At 40.2% G+C, this 19,791-nt stretch overlaps 1 protein-coding gene across 1 annotated transcript in view; it reads right to left on the bottom strand.

The window, feature by feature from the left end:
- Window positions 1-3,816: 3,816 nt before the first annotated feature.
- LOC124789902 (dynein regulatory complex subunit 3) overlaps window positions 3,817-19,791 on the bottom strand; it is a 73,681-nt gene continuing 57,706 nt past the window's right edge. The window contains exons 8-10 of the mRNA XM_047257419.1: window positions 15,800-15,939; window positions 11,615-11,769; window positions 3,817-3,927 (exon numbers count right to left, since the gene is read on the bottom strand). Of these exons, the coding sequence (XP_047113375.1) occupies window positions 11,625-11,769; window positions 15,800-15,939 (285 nt within the window). The 3' untranslated portion in view covers window positions 3,817-3,927; window positions 11,615-11,624. The remainder of the gene's footprint in view (window positions 3,928-11,614; window positions 11,770-15,799; window positions 15,940-19,791) is intronic.

Genomic DNA, 19,791 nt, shown 5'->3' on the forward strand with positions numbered 1-19,791 from the left:
AGGGACCACTTCAATACCAGCAGTGATGTGGTGTTCTGTTAGACACAGAATGTGGGCACTGTTTATACCTTTTGTGTCTTCTATATTTGCTGCGAACTGATCCAGCTTGCAGTATAGGCCTCTTACGTTCTGATGAAACACTGTTAACTTTTGTTTGTCTTTAATTGTATTGCTGTTTGAGTGAACTTTCGTTTGTGTATTAATTACTTGTTGCAGATTTTTGTTACTCGACCAAATTCTGCTAGAGTTGGCCCAGCTCACTAGTTTCCCTCGTTAGTTTGGGCTATGACTGGTCTGCTTTCATGATCGTTATTGTTTAGGCCTATTATTTCATGAAAAGCTTTTCCAATGTGTGCTGCTAGTTTATTTTTGCCAAACTGATTTAGATGTAGTCCATGCTTTGTGAAGCAGTGTCTCTCATACCTGTCTGTATCCAGTAGTGTCACATTCGTAAACTTAGTGCAAAAGTGTTTCAGTTTACTATTCGTTAGGCGAATTTCTCCGTTCACACAAAACCAGTCTGCCAGGTCATATCTCGTGGGCACAGTTGTTAGTATTATGTTTGTATGCTGTAATAACTGCAGCAATACGAGTAGCTTTTTAATAAGAAGAGTAGCAACCCTAATACCGAATCTTTGGGGATGCCAGGTACTATTAGCCTCCATTGTGACTTTTAGTCCTCCAAGCACAAGGAACAAGCCTGGATCTACACATGGTTATATAGTGGGAAAAGTAGAACAGTAATAAGCTTGATGATCTGCACTGTAATGCAACGATGTTCATCAGATGCTGATACAACACACAAAAGGGTTATTTCTGATGGTATTGTTAGTAATACATTCCAGAAAAATATGCAAGAAAAAAACCAACAAGTTTAAGTTCAAGGAACGCACAAGGGAAAGAATAGATCCCGAGAAGCGCATGAACTAGGAAGAGTCCGCCAGAGCATGCATGAAGAGATATACTGAAATCTAGGTCATCTGAATGTGCAGCAGTCAAGGTACAGGGAAAGGAGGATAAGAAACTAAACCTTACAAATTATTAAAAAAACTAATCTGCACCCAACAGTACTACATTTGTCATTAAGTGAATATTAATAGAGGATATTATTGTTGTTGGTGATTCCAATAACAAATATCATTGATGATATGGTAAAAATGTGCTAATTAATATTGGAAAATAAGACTGCATTAATAGTACAACTGCCTTCATCTCAAAAGAAATAGCTTGTAGTTTTTTCTTCTGTCTTAAGGTTACTTGCTTGTGGATCTGCTTCAAAAAATTGACTTTTTATTTTTGATATTAAAACAATGCTAAATGTTTCCTGAAGAAAACTGTAGTTAAAAACAGTTGAATTGGACATCAGAAGTTATTTAAAAAAACAACTAAAAGACCTCTTGGTGTGCAGTGAAACCTATGTTGTTGTCATTAGATCCAATTCGAGAAAGATATACGATGCAACTGTTTCTTGAGATGGCAAGCCCATTAGAAGATATGCTTTGTTATGGTCTTATGTTTTCCCTCATAGGATATCTTTGATTTTTGAGTGTTGTTTTGCTTTGTATAGTTTGAGTTTTTGCTATTTTGTTATCCTCAAAAGTTATTCCCCTCCAATAAAGCATTTTGGTACTGGTGTGAAGTTCTAGAGCTGCAATTGCTAGGAATATATTCTGGGTTCAGTATGAGGCAATCACTGGTGGCAGTTGATTCCGTGAGAGTGGCCAAAACTGAGAAGTGGGTCCTTGAGACAACTAAAGAGGCAAGAATAACAAGGAGAAACAAAGAAAGAAAGAGGGAAGATGAGGAACATGTAAGCCAAGACAATTACACAGTAGACTGTATTAGTAACAACAGAGGGGTTCTGTAGTTCAAATATAATTCTGTATTGAATTTCCTGACAATTGAATTTTCTGACACATTTATTTTATGCAAAAAAAAAAAAAAAAAAATCTATTTGAGCTAGAGGGTTGAAATTTTTTGGGATATTCAGAATACTATTTTCAGTGACATAAACTACAGACACTAACATACAACCAACAGGGAGAAAAATATATACTGGTTAATTACAGAAAAGGAACCTTAATTTTAACTTAACATTTCTAGAATAAAAACTTGTGACTGGAATAATATGATAGTGGTTCACTTTTTATATGGATATGTTATTAATTTGTATGTAAAGTTTCAAACATCTAATTACGGCAGTTAGTCAGTGCGTAGATTCCAAGTATTGACTAGTAAATAGAACTTGTAATTTACTGATCTTCACAAAAAAAATTTAGTTAAGTCAATATGGGAACTAATGTGTTAAATTATACATCAAAATGTTCAGCAAGAAGCACCCTTATTGTCTTACAATTGTCATCCTACTAAGAGTACACATTTATTAGTTAGAGCCCTGTAAACTTTATGAACATTGATAGTATTTTTCCAGGCACGTTACTGTAAGTGAACTTCAAATGTTATATATTTAAGAAGAGAGAACCAAAGTAATACTTGTAATAGCTGCTGCAATAGGTACCTCTCAGACAAATGTGTAAAAAGAAAAAAAAAGTTGAGTGTGAACCTTTAACCTCTTGATGATTTCTTACATCTGTTGTATTTTTGTGTAATATTCCAGTAAATACCACTTTCTGTCTGTATTTAAATAGACATTTTTTATTGATTACATTGATAGTGACACAAAAAAAATTATCATTCCATTATGATCCACTTTAAGTCTTAATCTGACAAAGACACGTATTATTCAATTTCAAACAAGTAAAAATGACCTGCTAGGAACAGAACTTGACTGTGAGGACCTTTTGGATGTCAAGTTACACATAGGAAAACTTATCACGAAGCTAAATTTAGCATATTTTGCCTTTACAAGAATCTCGTGTGGCATTGACTTAAAGACAAGAGTGTTGGCTTATTATGCATAGTTTCGCTCCCCATTATCTTATGGAGCAGTCATTTGGAGCGGTGCACCTAAAGTAAATAAATGTTTATTCAACAGAGGTGAGCAGTGAGAATATTGTGTAAAGTAAAGTAACAGTAGCTGCATATATTGTAGAAAAATTTTTAAGGATCTTGGCATTTTTATATGCACTTCCCAATACATTTATTCCTTAATGGTTTTTATAGCTGGCAATAAAAATCAGTTTCATCTGAATTGTAATCCAAACAATCACAATACAAGACACAAAAATAATTTCCATGTAAATTTTGCCTCACAGTCTAGCATTCCGAGTGAAGTTATTTAGTTATTTATTTATTATCCATCTTTAAGCATTAAAAATGCAGTAATATCATCTTTTGTGTACATACACACTTACATTTACAATTACACAAATTATGTACAAGGTGTAAAAGATATTTTATAGCCTATTATTATCATCTAGCAAGATACAAACTTGTCCATTATACTGTCCATGATATACTGAATATATTCATATATGTAAGTCACATATCCTGATGAAAGGTATTTAACAGGATCCCATCTAACATAGAGAAAAACCTGGGAACTTCTACCATTTCAAAAGAAAATTTTTTAAAAATGTAACTTAGTAGTCAATCTTTATACAGTTTCTCTAAGGATCTAGATTCAAGGATTGTAAATCTACATGAGAAGTATAATAGTAATGTACTGTAACCAACAACTATTTTCTTTGAAAAATACCAATAGGCTATAATCTACAAATAGAAGATAAAAACAGTTGTTTAGTCTAACAGAGGAGGCAGTAGCCTTTTCACAGTAGTAGCTTTCTTTCTAATTCGCATGACTAAATTTAGATAGCATGAGCATCAACAGCATTAAGCAGTATAGTCACCTTTTTAAAAAAAATACTGTGTACATGTTAAGTTTTTACAATTACCTGGTCTTTTTTTAATATATACCTTGGCTTGTTACACACCCGAGTGTTCTTCTTCTCAATGGGTTCTTCAGAACTGAAGAATATTTAAATTTATGAAGTGTGCTATATAAATACTTAATGTATGAAGTGACTTATTGTAATCTTAAATAAGTATGAATATAAATCATCACCTTCTCCTGTATACTTATAAACTGACTTGTCCAGTGTCTTATGCATAAGCTGCTCTGTAGACAACATGACGTCTAAAATAGAATTTATAATGAATGAATGAATAAATAGTAGTCAGTCTTACATATAATGCAAGGATCCTTGCAGGTAGACATACTTTCACTGTTATTAGTAACTTCTGAACTTTCTATGAATGCAGGTCCTTTTTTTTTTTTTGTGCACAGGGAGAGTGATGATGAAAAAAGTCTTATCCAAGAAAAACTATATTCCTTAAATCTTTTTATAAAGGCAACAGAGAAACTTTTCTCCATTCTAAGGATCACTTGTAAATACTGGATATGCCCCAGACAAAATTCAATCTTGCATTCCAATGGATGGTTTCAATCAGTTGCAATCATAAGTGCACACCATCAGAATACGCAAGTCTTCCAGACACACTGTTCCATGATGGAGCACTAATAGTGACATATCGTGCTTGGGCTACCACTACTAGGAAATGTGCTCTGTAAACAGGCTAAGATGCTCAAATAATAACGTAGTATGCCATAATATATAGAATTATCCAGTCTCAGTATTTAGATTAACAGCAATGGAAAAAATACTGACTGGTAGCACTTAGCACGGAAACTGAGATTGTAGATTATATTTATTACAGCCAAATACTGGAAGAAGAGTTATATACTACACAAAACGGAAGTTATACAAACATTTCTCTTTGTTTGTCCCATGTGTGTTTATAGTTAGTGGGACTGTGCAAGTAGACATTAAAAGAGACATGAGCATTCACTGCCTTTGATGTGATCATTAGTTCATTTCATTCAGCATTAGAAATTATGTTTTAAAATGATGTGAAGTTCAAAGATGCAGCACAGTGAAGACCAAAAGCACAAAAAACTCTATTTTTCCTTAAAAAGATGGTAAACCAAAAAACCTGAATACAAACTGATGCAAAAAAGCAGTGATGGCAGTATTTGAGAAAAGAAGTCCACTTTCTAGCCACTAAAGTAATAATATACTACACTCTTGGAAATGGAAAAAAGAACACATTGACACCGGTGTGTCAGACCCACCATATTTGCTCCGGACACTGCGAGAGGGCTGTACAAGCAATGATCACACGCACGGCACAGCGGACACACCAGGAACCGCGGTGTTGGCCGTCGAATGGCGCTAGCTGCGCAGCATTTGTGCACCGCCGCCGTCAGTGTCAGCCAGTTTGCCGTGGCATACGGAGCTCCATCGCAGTCTTTAACACTGGTAGCATGCCGCGACAGCGTGGACGTGAACCGTATGTGCAGTTGACGGACTTTGAGCGAGGGCGTATAGTGGGCATGCGGGAGGCCGGGTGGACATACCGCCGAATTGCTCAACACGTGGGGCGTGAGGTCTCCACAGTACATCGATGTTGTCGCCAGTGGTCGGCGGAAGATGCACGTGCCCGTCGACCTGGGACTGGACCGCAGCGACGCACGGATGCACGCCAAGACCGTAGGATCCTACGCAGTGCCGTAGGGGACCGCACCGCCACTTCCCAGCAAATTAGGGACACTGTTGCTCCTGGGGTATCGGCGAGGACCATTCGCAACCGTCTCCATGAAGCTGGGCTACGGTCCCGCACACCGTTAGGCCGTCTTCCGCTCACGCCCCCAACATCGTGCAGCCCGCCTCCAGTGGTGTCGCGACAGGCGTCAATGGAGGGACGAATGGAGGCGTGTCGTCTTCAGCGATGAGAGTCGCTTCTGCCTTGGTGCCAATGATGGTCGTATGCGTGTTTGGCGCCGTGCAGGTGAGCGCCACAATCAGGAATGCATACGACCGAGGCACACAGGGCCAACACCCGGCATCATGGTGTGGGGAGCGATCTCCTACACTGGCCGTACACCACTGGTGATCGTCGAGGGGACACTGAATAGTGCACGGTACATCCAAACCGTCATTGAACCCATCATTCTACCATTCCTAGACCGGCAAGGGAATGTGCTGTTCCAACAGGACAATGCACGTCCGCATGTATCCCGTGCCACCCAACGTGCTCTAGAAGGTGTAAGTCAACTACCCTGGCCAGCAAGATCTCCGGATCTGTCCCCCATTGAGCATGTTTGGGACTGGATGAAGCGTCGTCTCACGCGGTCTGCACGTCCAGCACGAACGCTGGTCCAACTGAGGCGCCAGGTGGAAATGGCATGGCAAGCCGTTCCACAGGACTACATCCAGCATCTCTACGATCGTCTCCATGGGAGAATAGCAGCCTGCATTGCTGCGAAAGGTGGATATACACTGTACTAGTGCCGACATTGTGCATGCTCTGTTGCCTGTGTCTATGTGCCTGTGGTTCTGTCAGTGTGATCATGTGATGTATCTGACCCCAGGAATGTGTCAATAAAGTTTCCCCTTCCTGGGACAATGAATTCACGGTGTTCTTATTTCAATTTCCAGGAGTGTAGATCAACAAGCAGACCTCTCACATCATATCCTTTCAATACTCCTAATGATTCAACCCCACCCTCTAACCAGCTGTACAGGAGCACCTTATTCATTATCTAATGCCCTCATGTACTCTGCCAGGGTTTAGACTATCTTTTATACTCTAAAATAAGAGATATTCTCTCTAAAATCCTTCCGATATCTAATACAACAGTATTCTGTCTCCTAAACAATTACAAAATCTCCTACTCTGACCCTCTGCCAGTGCTATCTCCATGGCTTGGTGCTGTGCCCACTCAGTATGTCCTATTTGATTGACCAAGTACACATCACACATCAATGTCAGTGGTCAAATCTGGACAGTCTACCCAAAGGCCAAGTCAATTGCTCATTGGCACAGCATGCTCCGGAGCCAACACTGTTAACTGAGATGACTGCTTCACATTTCATGCTGTCTGGATCTCGCTCCCCCCCCCCCCCCCCCCCTCGCAACATCATGTTTTAATTGAATACATAGACATAGACACTTTAATATGTTGCAATGTCACAAAATTGTTCATGTTATCATTCATATTCTTACTGCTAGCACAATCACAAGTAATGCGTATCTTTAATACAATGTTATTTAGGTTTTAATTTTATTCTGAAAGAACATGATATCCCCTCTCCTTCATGTCAGGTAATTGAGCATTGCAGCCAACTGGAGTTTGTCTGTCACATAGTATTATCTGGCTGCTGTTGCACCTGGTGCACACCCCAAAAGAGATGGATGGGATGAACTCTATGACACCTCAGATATATACACTGATCAATGAGAACATTATGGCCACTGACTTACTATTGATATAAACCCGTCCTGGCAATAGCAGCATCATCTCGTGAAAAAAGCCTGCTAGTCAGACACACACATAGTGCATGTAGTAACAGGGATGGTGCTGTCTGTGTATACAATGGGGAAGGCGCACGATCTATCTGAGTTTGACCAAGAGCAGATTGTAATGACCTGGAGGCTTGGCACAAGCATTTCACAAACTGTACAACTTGGGTGATTGTGGAGTGCCCTGGTGAGTGTCTTCAACACATGGTGAAACCATGGTAAAACCACATCCAGTTGTCATGGGGTTGGCTAGCCACATCTCACTACAGATGTTAGATCTCGTAGCCTGGGCAAGCTGGTGGAACAGGGTAGGCAGTGAACTGTGGTGGAACTAACAACATACTTTAATGCTGGCCAGAGTACAAGTGTGCCTGAACACACACTGCATCGAACACTCCTAACGATGGACCTCCGCAGCCAATGACCCATGCATTTGCCAATGGTAATACTACAACATCACCAGCTATGACTGAAATGGGCACGTGACCATTGGTACTGGACATTGCACAGTGGCAGAGTGTTGCATGGTCTGATGAATGCTCATACCTTCTTCAGCATGCTGATGGGAGGGCACGAATCCATTGACACCTCTATTGTGGGATGGTGACAAGCTGGCAGTGACTCCATTGCGCTCTGGGGAACATTCATGTGGGCATCCATGGGTCCAGTGGAGCTCGTGAAAGGCACAATGATGGACAAGGAGCATCATACACTGGTTGCAGACCACGTATGCCCCTTCATGATGATCACATTTCCCAATGGCAGTGGTATTTTTCAAGATTATGTGCCATGTCACGAGTGTAATGGAGTGGTTCAAGGAACACAGCGGTGAGATCCAATGGATGTACTGGTCCCCCAGTTCACCAGATCTGAACCTGATCAAACACATCTGGCATGTGATTGAACGTGTCATCAGAGCTCATCATCCCCCTCCCTGGAATTTACTGAATTAGAAAAGGTTTTGACAGAGAGAAAGAAAAAGAGAACAGATTTGGAATGGGAGGTGAAGAAAATTGTGAAGGGTACTAGTAAGCAAAACAGGAAGCATAAATCCAGAATAATTTAAGACCAGATAGATGGGGAACAGTGGAATATCAGCTAAATAGTCAATTTACAGTACTTCTCCATGATTCGAAGTATGAATGCTGGAACCTGAAAGTAATGACTCCTAATCCAATTCCTCCTCCCTACTTCATCCTTTCCTCACTTTTCCCTCTGCATTTCTGCATACTTTGCAGAATGAGAAGGCAGCAGGGTAAGACACTGGACTTGTATGTGGGAGCAAAAGTTCAATTCTCAGCCTGGCTGTCCAGATTAGATTTCCTGTGATTCTCCTAAATGCCAGATGGTTCCTTTAAAAAAAAAAGCAGCTGGTAATCCTCTTCAACGTTTCTCTTCTACACATTTCATTTCAGATTGCATGCTGTCACTTATTTTGAGTGTTGTTGTACAATGAAACTCAGATCTCTTCTGTTAGTTCATAGTTAACTTCAAGCATTTTGTCTCTCCTATCAAGAGTTTGGAGCAATTTTCTTTCATTTCATTACCTATGTATCTTACATTTCCTCAGTTTCAATACGGCACTTGGAAGTCTTGTCCGGAAGAGCAACAGTGGAATAAGTAAATATAATATTCACTGCTCTTTCAAATTCTGAAGGTGGCAGGGCTAAAACACAGGGAGCGAAAAGCTATTTACTATTTGTACAGAAACCAGATGGCAGTTATAAGAGTCGAGGGACATGAAAGGGAAGCAGTGGTTGAGAAGAGAGTGAGACAGGGTTGCAGCCTCTCCCCGATGTTATTCAATCTGTGTATTGAGCAAGCAGTAAAGCAAACAAAAGAAAAATTTGGAGTAGGTATTAAAACCCATGGAGAAGAAATAAAAACTTTGAGGTTCGCCAATGACATTGTAATTCTGTCAGAGACAGTAAAGGACTTGGAAGAGCAGTTGAACGGAATGGACACTGTCTTGAAAGGAGGATATAAGATGAACATCAACAAAAGCAAAACGAGGATAATGGAATGTAGTCGAGTTAACTTGGGTGATGTTGAGGGAATTAGATTAGGAAATTAGACACTTAAAGTAATAAAGGAGTTTTGCTATTTGGTGAGCAAAATAACTGATGATGTCAAAGTAGAGAGGATATATAATGTAGACTGGCAATGGCAAGGAAAGTGTTTCTGAAGAAGAGAAATTTGTTAACCTCGCGTATAGGTTTAAGTGTCAGGAAGTTGTATCTGAAAGTATTTGTATGGAATGTAGCCATGTATGGAAGTGAAACATGGACAATAAATACTTTGGACAAGAAGAGAATAGAAGCTTTCAAAATGTGGTGCTACAGAAGAATGCTGAAGTTTAGATGGGTATATCACATAACTAATGAGGAGGTATTGAATAGAATTGGGGAGAAGAGGAGTTTGTGGCACAACTTGACTGAAAGAAGGGATTGGTTGGTAGGACATGTTCTGAGGCATCAAGGGATCACTAGTTTAGTATTGGAGGGCAGCGTGGAGGGTAAAAATCATAGAGGGAGACCAAGAGATGAATACACTAAGCAGATTCAGAAGGTTGTAGGCCACGGTATGTACTGGGAGATGAAGCAGCTTGCACAGGATAGAGTAGCATGGAGAGCTGCATCAAACCAGTCTCAGGACTGAAGACCACAACAACAATATTCAGCCGGCCGGAGTGGCCGAGCGGTTCTAGGCGCTTCAGTCTGTGATGTCCTTAGGTTAGTTAGGTTTAAGTAGTTCTAAGTTCTAGGGGACTGATGACCTCAGAAGTTAAGTCCCATAGTGCTCAGAGCCATTTGAACAATATTCACTGTGAGAGAATGGAAAGCAAGACCTAGGGAAAGGAGTTACAGTAAGGAAAGGGATGAGATACAGGACAAAGTGAGATTGCCTTTGTGCAAATATGAGGGGTGGCATGTTGCACATGATGATATAAAAGATTTAAGATCGTGGGGAAGCTATAGGGCATACTCTCCTATCACCTATAAATCAAGTTAATGGCAGAGGGCCATTGTGAAACAGTGAAGAGTATAAAGATAATTGGATGAGTGGTAGGTAACCGAGTAGAGATAGTTGCAGGACAAGTAGCAATTAGAGTTATGGGAATTGTGGGACTGAAGAATATCATAATCGTTCTTCCTCTTGGATTTCTTCTCATGAGCAGTTCAAACAGTTTTGAGAAAAGGCAACTAATACATAGATCAGTATATAATTGCTGTCACAATTTCACTATATTTTTATCAGTGATGTATAAAGAATAAAATCGTTTTTTATTAATATAAATATAGTTTTTCATAAAAGCTATAAGTGCTCAATGGAGATGACTAAACTTCTTTGAACACCTCTCAGGAGAACCAAGAACAATTAACAGATCCTTAATGTTAACAGGGAAACTACACTGATCAGCTGTGAGGACTAGTTGTGAGTCATGCCTGAGTGGCTCATTCAGTAAAGCACTTGTCTGCGAAAGGCAAAGGTTCTGAGTTCGAGTCTTGGGCCAGCACACAGTTCTAACCTATAAGGAAGTTTAATTAAGCAGTTGTTTTGACAAGCGAATTCTGTTCCAATTTGTGCAATTTGTTAAAATAAAAACAGTGACAAGAAAATATGATAGTATGTGATCACAATAATTGTGTACGTAATTGTGTAATGTATTTGGCTGAAGTATTTGAATATTATAAAAAAATGTTTGTAAATGAATGATGGTTAGGTACATGGATATTATTTTGACTAGAGTAGCATCATGTAACAATCTCATGACGGAGCATGTTAGGAAGACATCATGGTCTTTTGCTCATTGGTGCCATGGAGGTAAGGTGTATATGTTTTGTTGTAAATGACACAAAGAGTTACTAAAAGGAACCACATTACTCTTTTGCAATCACTGTTTGTGCGTATCATGGTCTGGGCATTGTTAATGTCGTGCATTCTCAATAATCACCAGTCACACAAAGTGCCACCCAGTAACAGATATTCTACGTATGTAGCTTGCATGTAAAGTAGTTGCACTATATTGTTTTTTTAAATATATCTGTACTGCAGTAAAAAATGTACTGCATCACAGCCTAAGTGAAGCACACTGTTTACAGTAATAAACACCTGTTAAACACAAAAATGATTTTTTTATTTGTTAATAAAATGAGAGTGAAACTTCATTTTAAAAACCTTTTGTAGCCCTATATGAACAATAGTTAGTCAGAAAGTTTATACTCTTCTATTACAATAAAAATTATATATGTTGTAGCACTGTAAAAACATTGCTGAAAACCATACTTACAAAGGAACGCCTAATCCTGACAGTGACTTTCATGGGATTCTGAAGTTTCTTCATGCTTAAAAACCTGATAAGCTAATTCTTCAAATTCTTGTCTCTGTATTTCAAAGAAATGGTTGAACTCATTAATTTTTGACCTATTTCGTCTTATTTCCTCCCTGAAAAAACCATAAGAACCCTTCTGTAATTAAATAAATATATATATATATATATATATATAAAAAACAAAGATGATGAGACTTACCAAACAAAAGCGCTGGCAGGTCGATAGACACATAAACAACAAACAAACACAAACATACACAAAATTCTAGCTTTCACAACTAACGGTTGCTTCGTCAGGAAAGAGGGAAGGAGAAGGAAAGACGAAAGGATGTGGGTTTTAAGGGAGAGGGTAAGGAGTCATTCACATTCCTGGGAGCAGAAAGACTTACCTTAGGGGGAAAAAAGGACGGGTATACACTCGCACACACACACATATCCATCCGCACATACACAGACACAAGCAGACATTTGTAAAGGCAAAGAGTTTGGGCAGAGATGTCAGTCAAGGCGGAAGTAAAGAGGCAAAGATGTTGTTGAAAGACAGGGGAGGTATGAGCGATGGCAACTTGAAATTAGTGGAGGTTGAGGCCTGGCGGATAACGAGAAGAGAAGATATACTGAAGGGCAAGTTCCCATCTCCGGAGTTCTGACAGGTTGGTGTTAGTGGGAAGTATCCAGATAACCCAGACGGTGTAACACTGTGCCAAGATGTGCTGGCCGTGCACCAAGGCATGTTTAGCCACAGGGTGATCCTCATTACCAACAAACACTGTCTGCCTGTGTCCATTCATGCGAATGGACAGTTTGTTGCTGGTCATTCCCACATAGAAGGCTTCACAGTGTAGGCAGGTTAGTTGGTAAATCACGTGGGTGCTTTCACACGTGGCTCTACCTTTGATCGTGTACACCTTCCGGGTTACAGGACTGGAGTAGGTGGTGGTGGGACAGTGCATGGGACAGGTTTTACACTGGAGGCGGTTACAAGGGTAGGAGCCAGAGGGTAGGGAAGGTGGTTTGGGGATTTCATAGGGATGAACTAAGAAGTTACGAAGGTTAGGTGGACGGCGGAAAGACACTCTTGGTGGAGTGGGGAGGATTTCATGAAGGATGGATCTCATTTCAGGGCAGAATTTGAAGAAGTCGTATCCCTGCTGGAGAGCCACATTCAGAGTCTGACCCGGTCCCGGAAAGTATCCTGTCACAAGTGGGGCACTTTTGTGGTTCTTCTGTGGGGGATTCTGGGTTTGAGGGGATGAGGAAGTGGCTCTGGTTATTTGCTTCTGTACCAGGTCGGGAGGGTAGTTGCGGGATGCGAAAGCTGTTTTCAGGTTGTTGGTGTAATGATTCAGGGATTCCGGACTGGAGCAGATTCGTTTGCCACGAAGACCTAGGCTGTAGGGAAGGGACCGTTTGATGTGGAATGGGTGGCAGCTGTCATAATGGAGGTACTGTTGCTTGTTGGTGGGTTTGATGTGGACGGACGTGTGAAGCTGGCCATTGGACAGATGGAGGTCAACGTCAAGGAAAGTTGCATGGGATTTGGAGTAGGACCAAGTGAATCTGATGGAACCAAAGGAGTTGAGGTTGGAGAGGAAATTCTGGAGTTCTTCTTCACTGTGAGTCCAGATCATGAAGATGTCATCAATAAATCTGTACCAAACTTTGGGTTGGCAGGCCTGGGTAACCAAGAAGGCTTCCTCTAAGCGACCCATGAATAGGTTGGCGTACGAGGGGGCCATCCTGGTACCCATGGCTGTTCCCTTTAATTGTTGGTATGTCTGGCCTTCAAAAGTGAAGAAGTTGTGGGTCAGGATGAGGCTGGCTAAGGTAATGAGGAAAGAGGTTTTAGGTAGGGTGACAGGTGATCGGCGTGAAAGGAAGTGCTCCATCGCAGCGAGGCCCTGGACATGCGGAATATTTGTGTATAAAGAAGTGGCATCAATGGTAACAAGGATGGTTTCCGGGGGTAACAGACTGGGTAAGGATTCCAGGCATTCGAGAAAGTGGTTGGTGTCTTTGATGAAGGATGGGAGACTGCATGTAATGGGTTGAAGGTGTTGATCTACGTAGGCAGAAATACGTTCTGTGGGGGCTTAGTAACAAGCTACAATGGGACGGCCGGGATGATTGGGTTTGTGAATTTTAGGAAGAAGGTAGAAGGTAGGGGTGCAGGGATTCGGTGGGGTTAGTTACATGGCTGTTGTATCTGAAATAAGTATAAAGTGTGAAGTTACTTGCATATACTGATGACTCAGAGGTAGTGTAAACTCACTTTTAACAAAGAAATTTAACTTCTGCACAAAGTTTCAATAGTGTGAACTCGTTTTTAACAAATAAATTGAAATTCTGAACAAAGTTTCAGTTTTCAAAAGTAAAATAATGTCTTGTGGAGATAAATACATTTCACCACATTCTCACATCACAGTTGATCATGACATTTCAGCTATAGAAAATCAACTCTGAAAGAGAGGGGTTTATTAACATTTAATATAATTTTAAGTGTTAGGAAGCCTTTTCTGAAAATATTTGCTCAAGGTGTAGCCTTGTACAGAGGTGAACAGTGGACAATAAGCAGTTGAGTCAACAAGGAAATAGAAGCTTTTGAAATGTGGTGCTACAAAAGAACACAGATAATAAGATGGGTAGATCACATAACTAATGGGGAGATATTTAATCGAATTGGGAAAAAACGAAATTTATTATTCAGTTTGCATAAAAGAATGGATTAGGTGATAGGACACATCATGAGGCGTCAAGGAGTAGTCAGTTTGGTCATGGAGGGAAGTGTGAAAGGAGAAAAAAAATTGTTGGGGCAGATGAATACAGCAGGCATGTTCATTGCACTACTTATTCAGAGATGAAAGAGCTGGCACAGGACAAGCTAGCATGTACAACTTCATCAAACTAGTCTTTGGACTGAAGACCACAGTAAAAAAAATGAGAATAAAGGTGTTTGTCAAGTAAATCAGATTCACAGGTGCTGGAAGGAAGGAAAAATTGCAGTTTCAACACTGAAGGCTCTCACACCAGTAATAATTACATGTTAAATGCTATATACACTTATGGCTGCTACTACCAAACTATCAGTAGGATAGAAATGTTCACTGACAAATTGTCTACCATCTATCAAACAATGGAAAATCCAGGATGGAATAATGACAGTATTTTGAAAAGCATAGATTGCTACTCACCATATAGTGGAGATGTTGAGTCAAAGATAGGCACAACAAAAAGACTGTCAAAACAAGTAAGCTTTTGTCAAAAAAGGCCTCCAATTAGACAACATACGCACACACACTCTAGCAAATGCAACTCGCACATACATGGCCACCAAATTACATTGCGCCTATAGTACCTGTGTTGTTTATGTCAGATGTCAGATCTTTAAAAGTTGTTTTGTGTGTGTGTGTGTGTGTGTGTGTGTGTGTGTGTGTGAGTTCATTCGTACTCTTCTTTTTCCAGTTCTCCATTTCCCCCATCCCATATTTTTCCTATATTTGTTATGAACATTGCATATTCATTTGGAGCTTGTTGTTTCTTTCCTACTTATTGTACAGGGCAGCCTGCCAGTCAGGTGATGTGTAGCACTTTTTGCAAAATATCACTTCAAACTTCATTTTCCATTGATGCTCGCCAGTTCAATGTTTACCTCCAACCTCAGGTCAAGCCCCTTCTATATTCCATATAACCCAGGTTTTCTTTAATTAACTCTTTATTTCACCATCTCACTTCTGACGCTCACCCATCCCGCTTCATATTCTGCACATTATTTTATACAAATTTTGCTCTTATTGCTGACTTATTAACTGCCTACACCTCATTATTAGAAGTAATGGACTTGGATCTTGGTTTTCAGCTATTGATTTACTTCATAATCATTTCCTGTACGTTTTGTAGGCCTATATCTTAATCTGGAACTTCTCGCTTTTGACACTTGTGTGAGAACTTTTTGTTTGTGTTATTCTCTGCCTTTGTTATGATGAAGGGATTTCAGAAAATCCCCATCACTAGTGGCTTCATATCCAGCTACTATTTTGAGATATTGTAAATGAACAGCCCTTGCTATTAACAGTGTAATTAGGTTTAATAGATGTAAACCTACAGTTAGGCATGCTGAAAACAAAATTAGAAATGTATACTAACCTATGAATTTCTCTGCACATGTTTCTAGCCCACTGCTTTGCCCTTTCTACTAGTGTATCTTCACGTTCATTAATTATGCGTATGTGATATGCATGAGAATTTTTTGATGCTTTATTCAGTGTTTCTTTGTCAATCATTATCTATATGTGGAAAAATAAAGAACTCATTTAAAATGTTCCAGGCACAAACAAACATTCACATCAAAGTAATCAAAATCTCTTTTAAAATTATTTAAAGTTGCACTATTTTTTGTGTATAATTCACAATGTACAAAATGTGATTTTATGAAAACTGACATATAAGAAAACTATGATTATAACAACACCATTAGATGCTTTATCAGTTTTAATTGTCAAAATCATAATTTTAATCACTATTGGTTTTGATTTATTCAGAATAAAAGTGAAAGTTGAATACTTATAATATCTGAAATGGAAGAGGAGTACCTATTTACCCCCATAAAAAGAAAAGTTACTACAAGACTGTCAATCAGACAAATGAAAAATTCAGTTTAATCCCTAGCTTTCAGAATTTTAAAGGAACCCCTCCTGCATGCCTGTAATCATACAGCATGAAGTACAGACAGGCCAAGCACAACTATGGCAAAGGATTAAAAGAAAACTCAGAATGTAGGGGCATAAAAAATAAAGTTCCACAGTTTAGTTTTAGACAATTCCTATTCTTCATCCATATAAATGACATTCCAGTGAGTTTAAAGAACTGTTGAAACTATAATGTTTGCTCCTACTGAGATGCAGCAAACTGGAAATTTATCCGCCTGTTATGTTTTGTGCTCCCATGAATTACAGAAATTTTTTCACTCTTTCATTCTATATCTAATGCAGTTGCACACAAAATATGTAATATGTACAGCAATATGTCAGATTGGTAATTATGTGCAATTCTGTCTCAATTCATAGTTCAATAGTTTATATTTATCTTCCTTGATGTAATAATTTACTCACCTCAGGAACAACTGTAGTTCTTTGAGGTTCTTAGGACCTAGTAAGTCAACAATGGCAGCACAAGATACTGTGTGTGGGGTGAGCCCATCTTCACGTAATGTATGACAGGAGTACTTGACATATGGTGCAAAGAAACTACATTTGTAGAGTGACAGAACTGACCATTGGTTTTGAGCCACTCAAACAGCAGCTGGAGAATGTGAAGGTGCTGTCCCCAGTAACAAACAAATAGTCCAAATAATTAGCACAGTTGTGGATACCTTGGATGAGATGCTCAAGATATTTCTGAAATATCATAGAAGCTCTTGCAAACCCAAATGGCAACCTGTTATAACAATATACACCAAATGCCATATTAAGCTCTAAAAACTTCATCTGATCATCTACCAGAAATCAAAAGTAGGCGTCAGCGAGATCTATGTCTGAAAAATATTGCCCACAGCCAATTTAAACAACAATTACTCCTGCTGAAGAAGTAGAGACATATCATTATTTGCTTGAGCATTAACAGTAGACTTTTAAAATCACTCCAAATGCCAAGTGATCCATTACGTTTCTGAATCACGATTGTGGGTGTAGCTCATTGACTAAGAGGTACTGGCAAGAGAAAAGCCACATTTTGCAACCTATCTAAATCTGCTTTAACTTCCTCATGCATAGCAAAAGGCACTGGAAGAACCCTACAAAACTTACGCACTGCCAACTGATTTAAAGAAATGTAGCCCTGGAACCCTGTGACAGAACCTGATGTAGGGTCAAACAGCTGCTTAAACTGTGCACGCAGGTCAAGTTCCATGGACGGGACTGCAGGTGAAACCAAATTAACTTGCTCCTCAATTTGAAAACCAAAAAGCACAAAAGCATCTCAACCACAAATGTTAGTTGTCAGCCAAGAGTTGACTGCAACCAAAGCTAGTTGCTGAGTGATGTTTTTATACTTTGCTGAGCTGACGATCTGACCCCAGAAGGGGACTGACTGGTCACTGTATGTCACCACTTTGTGCTAAGGAAACTGCTGCAGCAGGGAGCCATTGCACTGGTATGTGTCCTCATTAATCAGACACACAGCTGTGCCTGTGTCCAACTGGAAATCCACCTTAATCCCAGTTGTAACATGAGACATTGAATCTCATCCACTGCTGTCTCTGGTATCGGCATGATAGTGTGCAGTGTGGTGACGGCTGAAGTTGTTAATGCATGCTGGCTGAGGCAGACGCTCGTGACATGCTCCAGCCTGTAGCACGCAAAACAGATGATGTCACAGAAAGGGTAATGATGTTGAGGCTGTCGGCCATAATCTGGACATTATTGGACAGCACAAACATTACTGGGGTCCATCGATAATGATGGGGAGTAAACGTTGAAAGAGCCTCTGCTAGCTTTGGGACCTGCTGATGGCGAACAAAGTGCTTCCATTTGTGCTCATCTACCGACGATGAGGGAGGGGTATCGCTAACTACTGCACTAACTACTGAATCATACGTTGTTGGACTTCTGGACGAATGGGTACTTGGTAAATTGGATGATGATGTTGACTGGAAGTCATCAGTTGTTCATGGAGGACAATGATGACAAAGACTGCTAACAGTGTCAAGAACTGTGGAATTATGAAACAGAGCTTGTGCTCTTGCAGTTACTTCGTGAGCTTTGGCAATTTTTAACACATTGCTCAAGGTGGGATCAGATGCCTCTAAAGCTTTTGCTGTAATGTCTTCATCTGGAGCAAGATGGATAGTAACATCACAGATTAAGAAGTTCGCATATGATGTGCCACATAGTTTACACTAAAAGTCACAATTGTGTGCCAACACTTGTAAGTCAACAGTCCATGCTGCATATGACTGTTCATGTTGCTTAACACACCAAATCCTCAACAATGTGAGTTTTATGGCTATAATAGTTATTTGACAAACCACCAACATCAGAAAAAGTCAAACTACTAGGGTCCAAGAGGGGACATGACTTCAGCACCACTTCATACAATGTACTACTAGAAGATAGTAAGAGCGCACACAGGTTCCCCTGGTCAGTTATTTGACTTGGCTTGCAGTGAAGAACAAGATGACATAAATAGAACTCGCAGCTCTCACTTGCCTAATTGAAACAAGGGAAGGGTGGAGGAAGAGGCAAGCCAACCTCAGCCGCTAACTGCTGCTGGTTTTGCAGAAGCTGTAATAGGTGTGTCTGCTGCTGGCGGTGGTGGTGGTTAGTGTTTAACGTCCCGTCGACAATGAGGTCATTAGAGACGGAGCGCAAGCTCGGGTTAGGGAAGGATTGGGAAGGAAATCGGCCGTGCCCTTTCAAAGGAACCATCCTGGCATTTGCCTGAAACAATTTAGGGAAATCACGGAAAACCTAAATCAGGATGGCTGGAGACAGGATTGAACCGTCGTCCTCCCGAATGCGAGTCCAGTGTGCTAACCACTGCGCCACCTCGCTCGGTGGGTGTGTCTGCTGTTGCTGCTATAGTTCCCACCATCTGTCTTGCTGTTGTTGCTGCTGTACGTGCTGTTGCTGTTGTTGCTGCAGTTGCTGCCACAACTTGAGAAACTCTGGATACATACCACTTTGGAATAGTCGTACAGTGATGAATTTCTCATCACTAATTTTCTATCCCACTCTGTGTAGGTAGACATACAGTTTATAACAACTCACACTGGTGGCAACGAGGAGACGAGCAGAACAAAAACAGGTAGGCCTGCAGGTGAATGATAGCAGATATCACGAGGTGAATGAAAAACCAACACAACTCTAAGCTGTAGCCAAGTCATCTAAAGATACACCGTAACCAAAGGGAAAATCCAGATCTTAAAACGTAACCAGGCAAGACCAAAATATTCTGTTATTCAATGGTGCAATACTCAGGCTTCAGAAACTATTGAGAAACTGATTGCAATTGCCAGCCTGTGGTAAATCAGTAAGGTTTCGCCAGAGGGTGGCACCACCTCACATGCTTGCTGCTGCTGTTGTCTGCAGCCTGAGTATCTCTGACATCTTCTCTCTATCAATATTTGAGTTAGGCAGGAA

Source organism: Schistocerca piceifrons, chromosome 3 (assembly GCF_021461385.2).
Source record: "Schistocerca piceifrons isolate TAMUIC-IGC-003096 chromosome 3, iqSchPice1.1, whole genome shotgun sequence".
NCBI classification, from domain to species: domain Eukaryota; kingdom Metazoa; phylum Arthropoda; class Insecta; order Orthoptera; family Acrididae; genus Schistocerca; species Schistocerca piceifrons.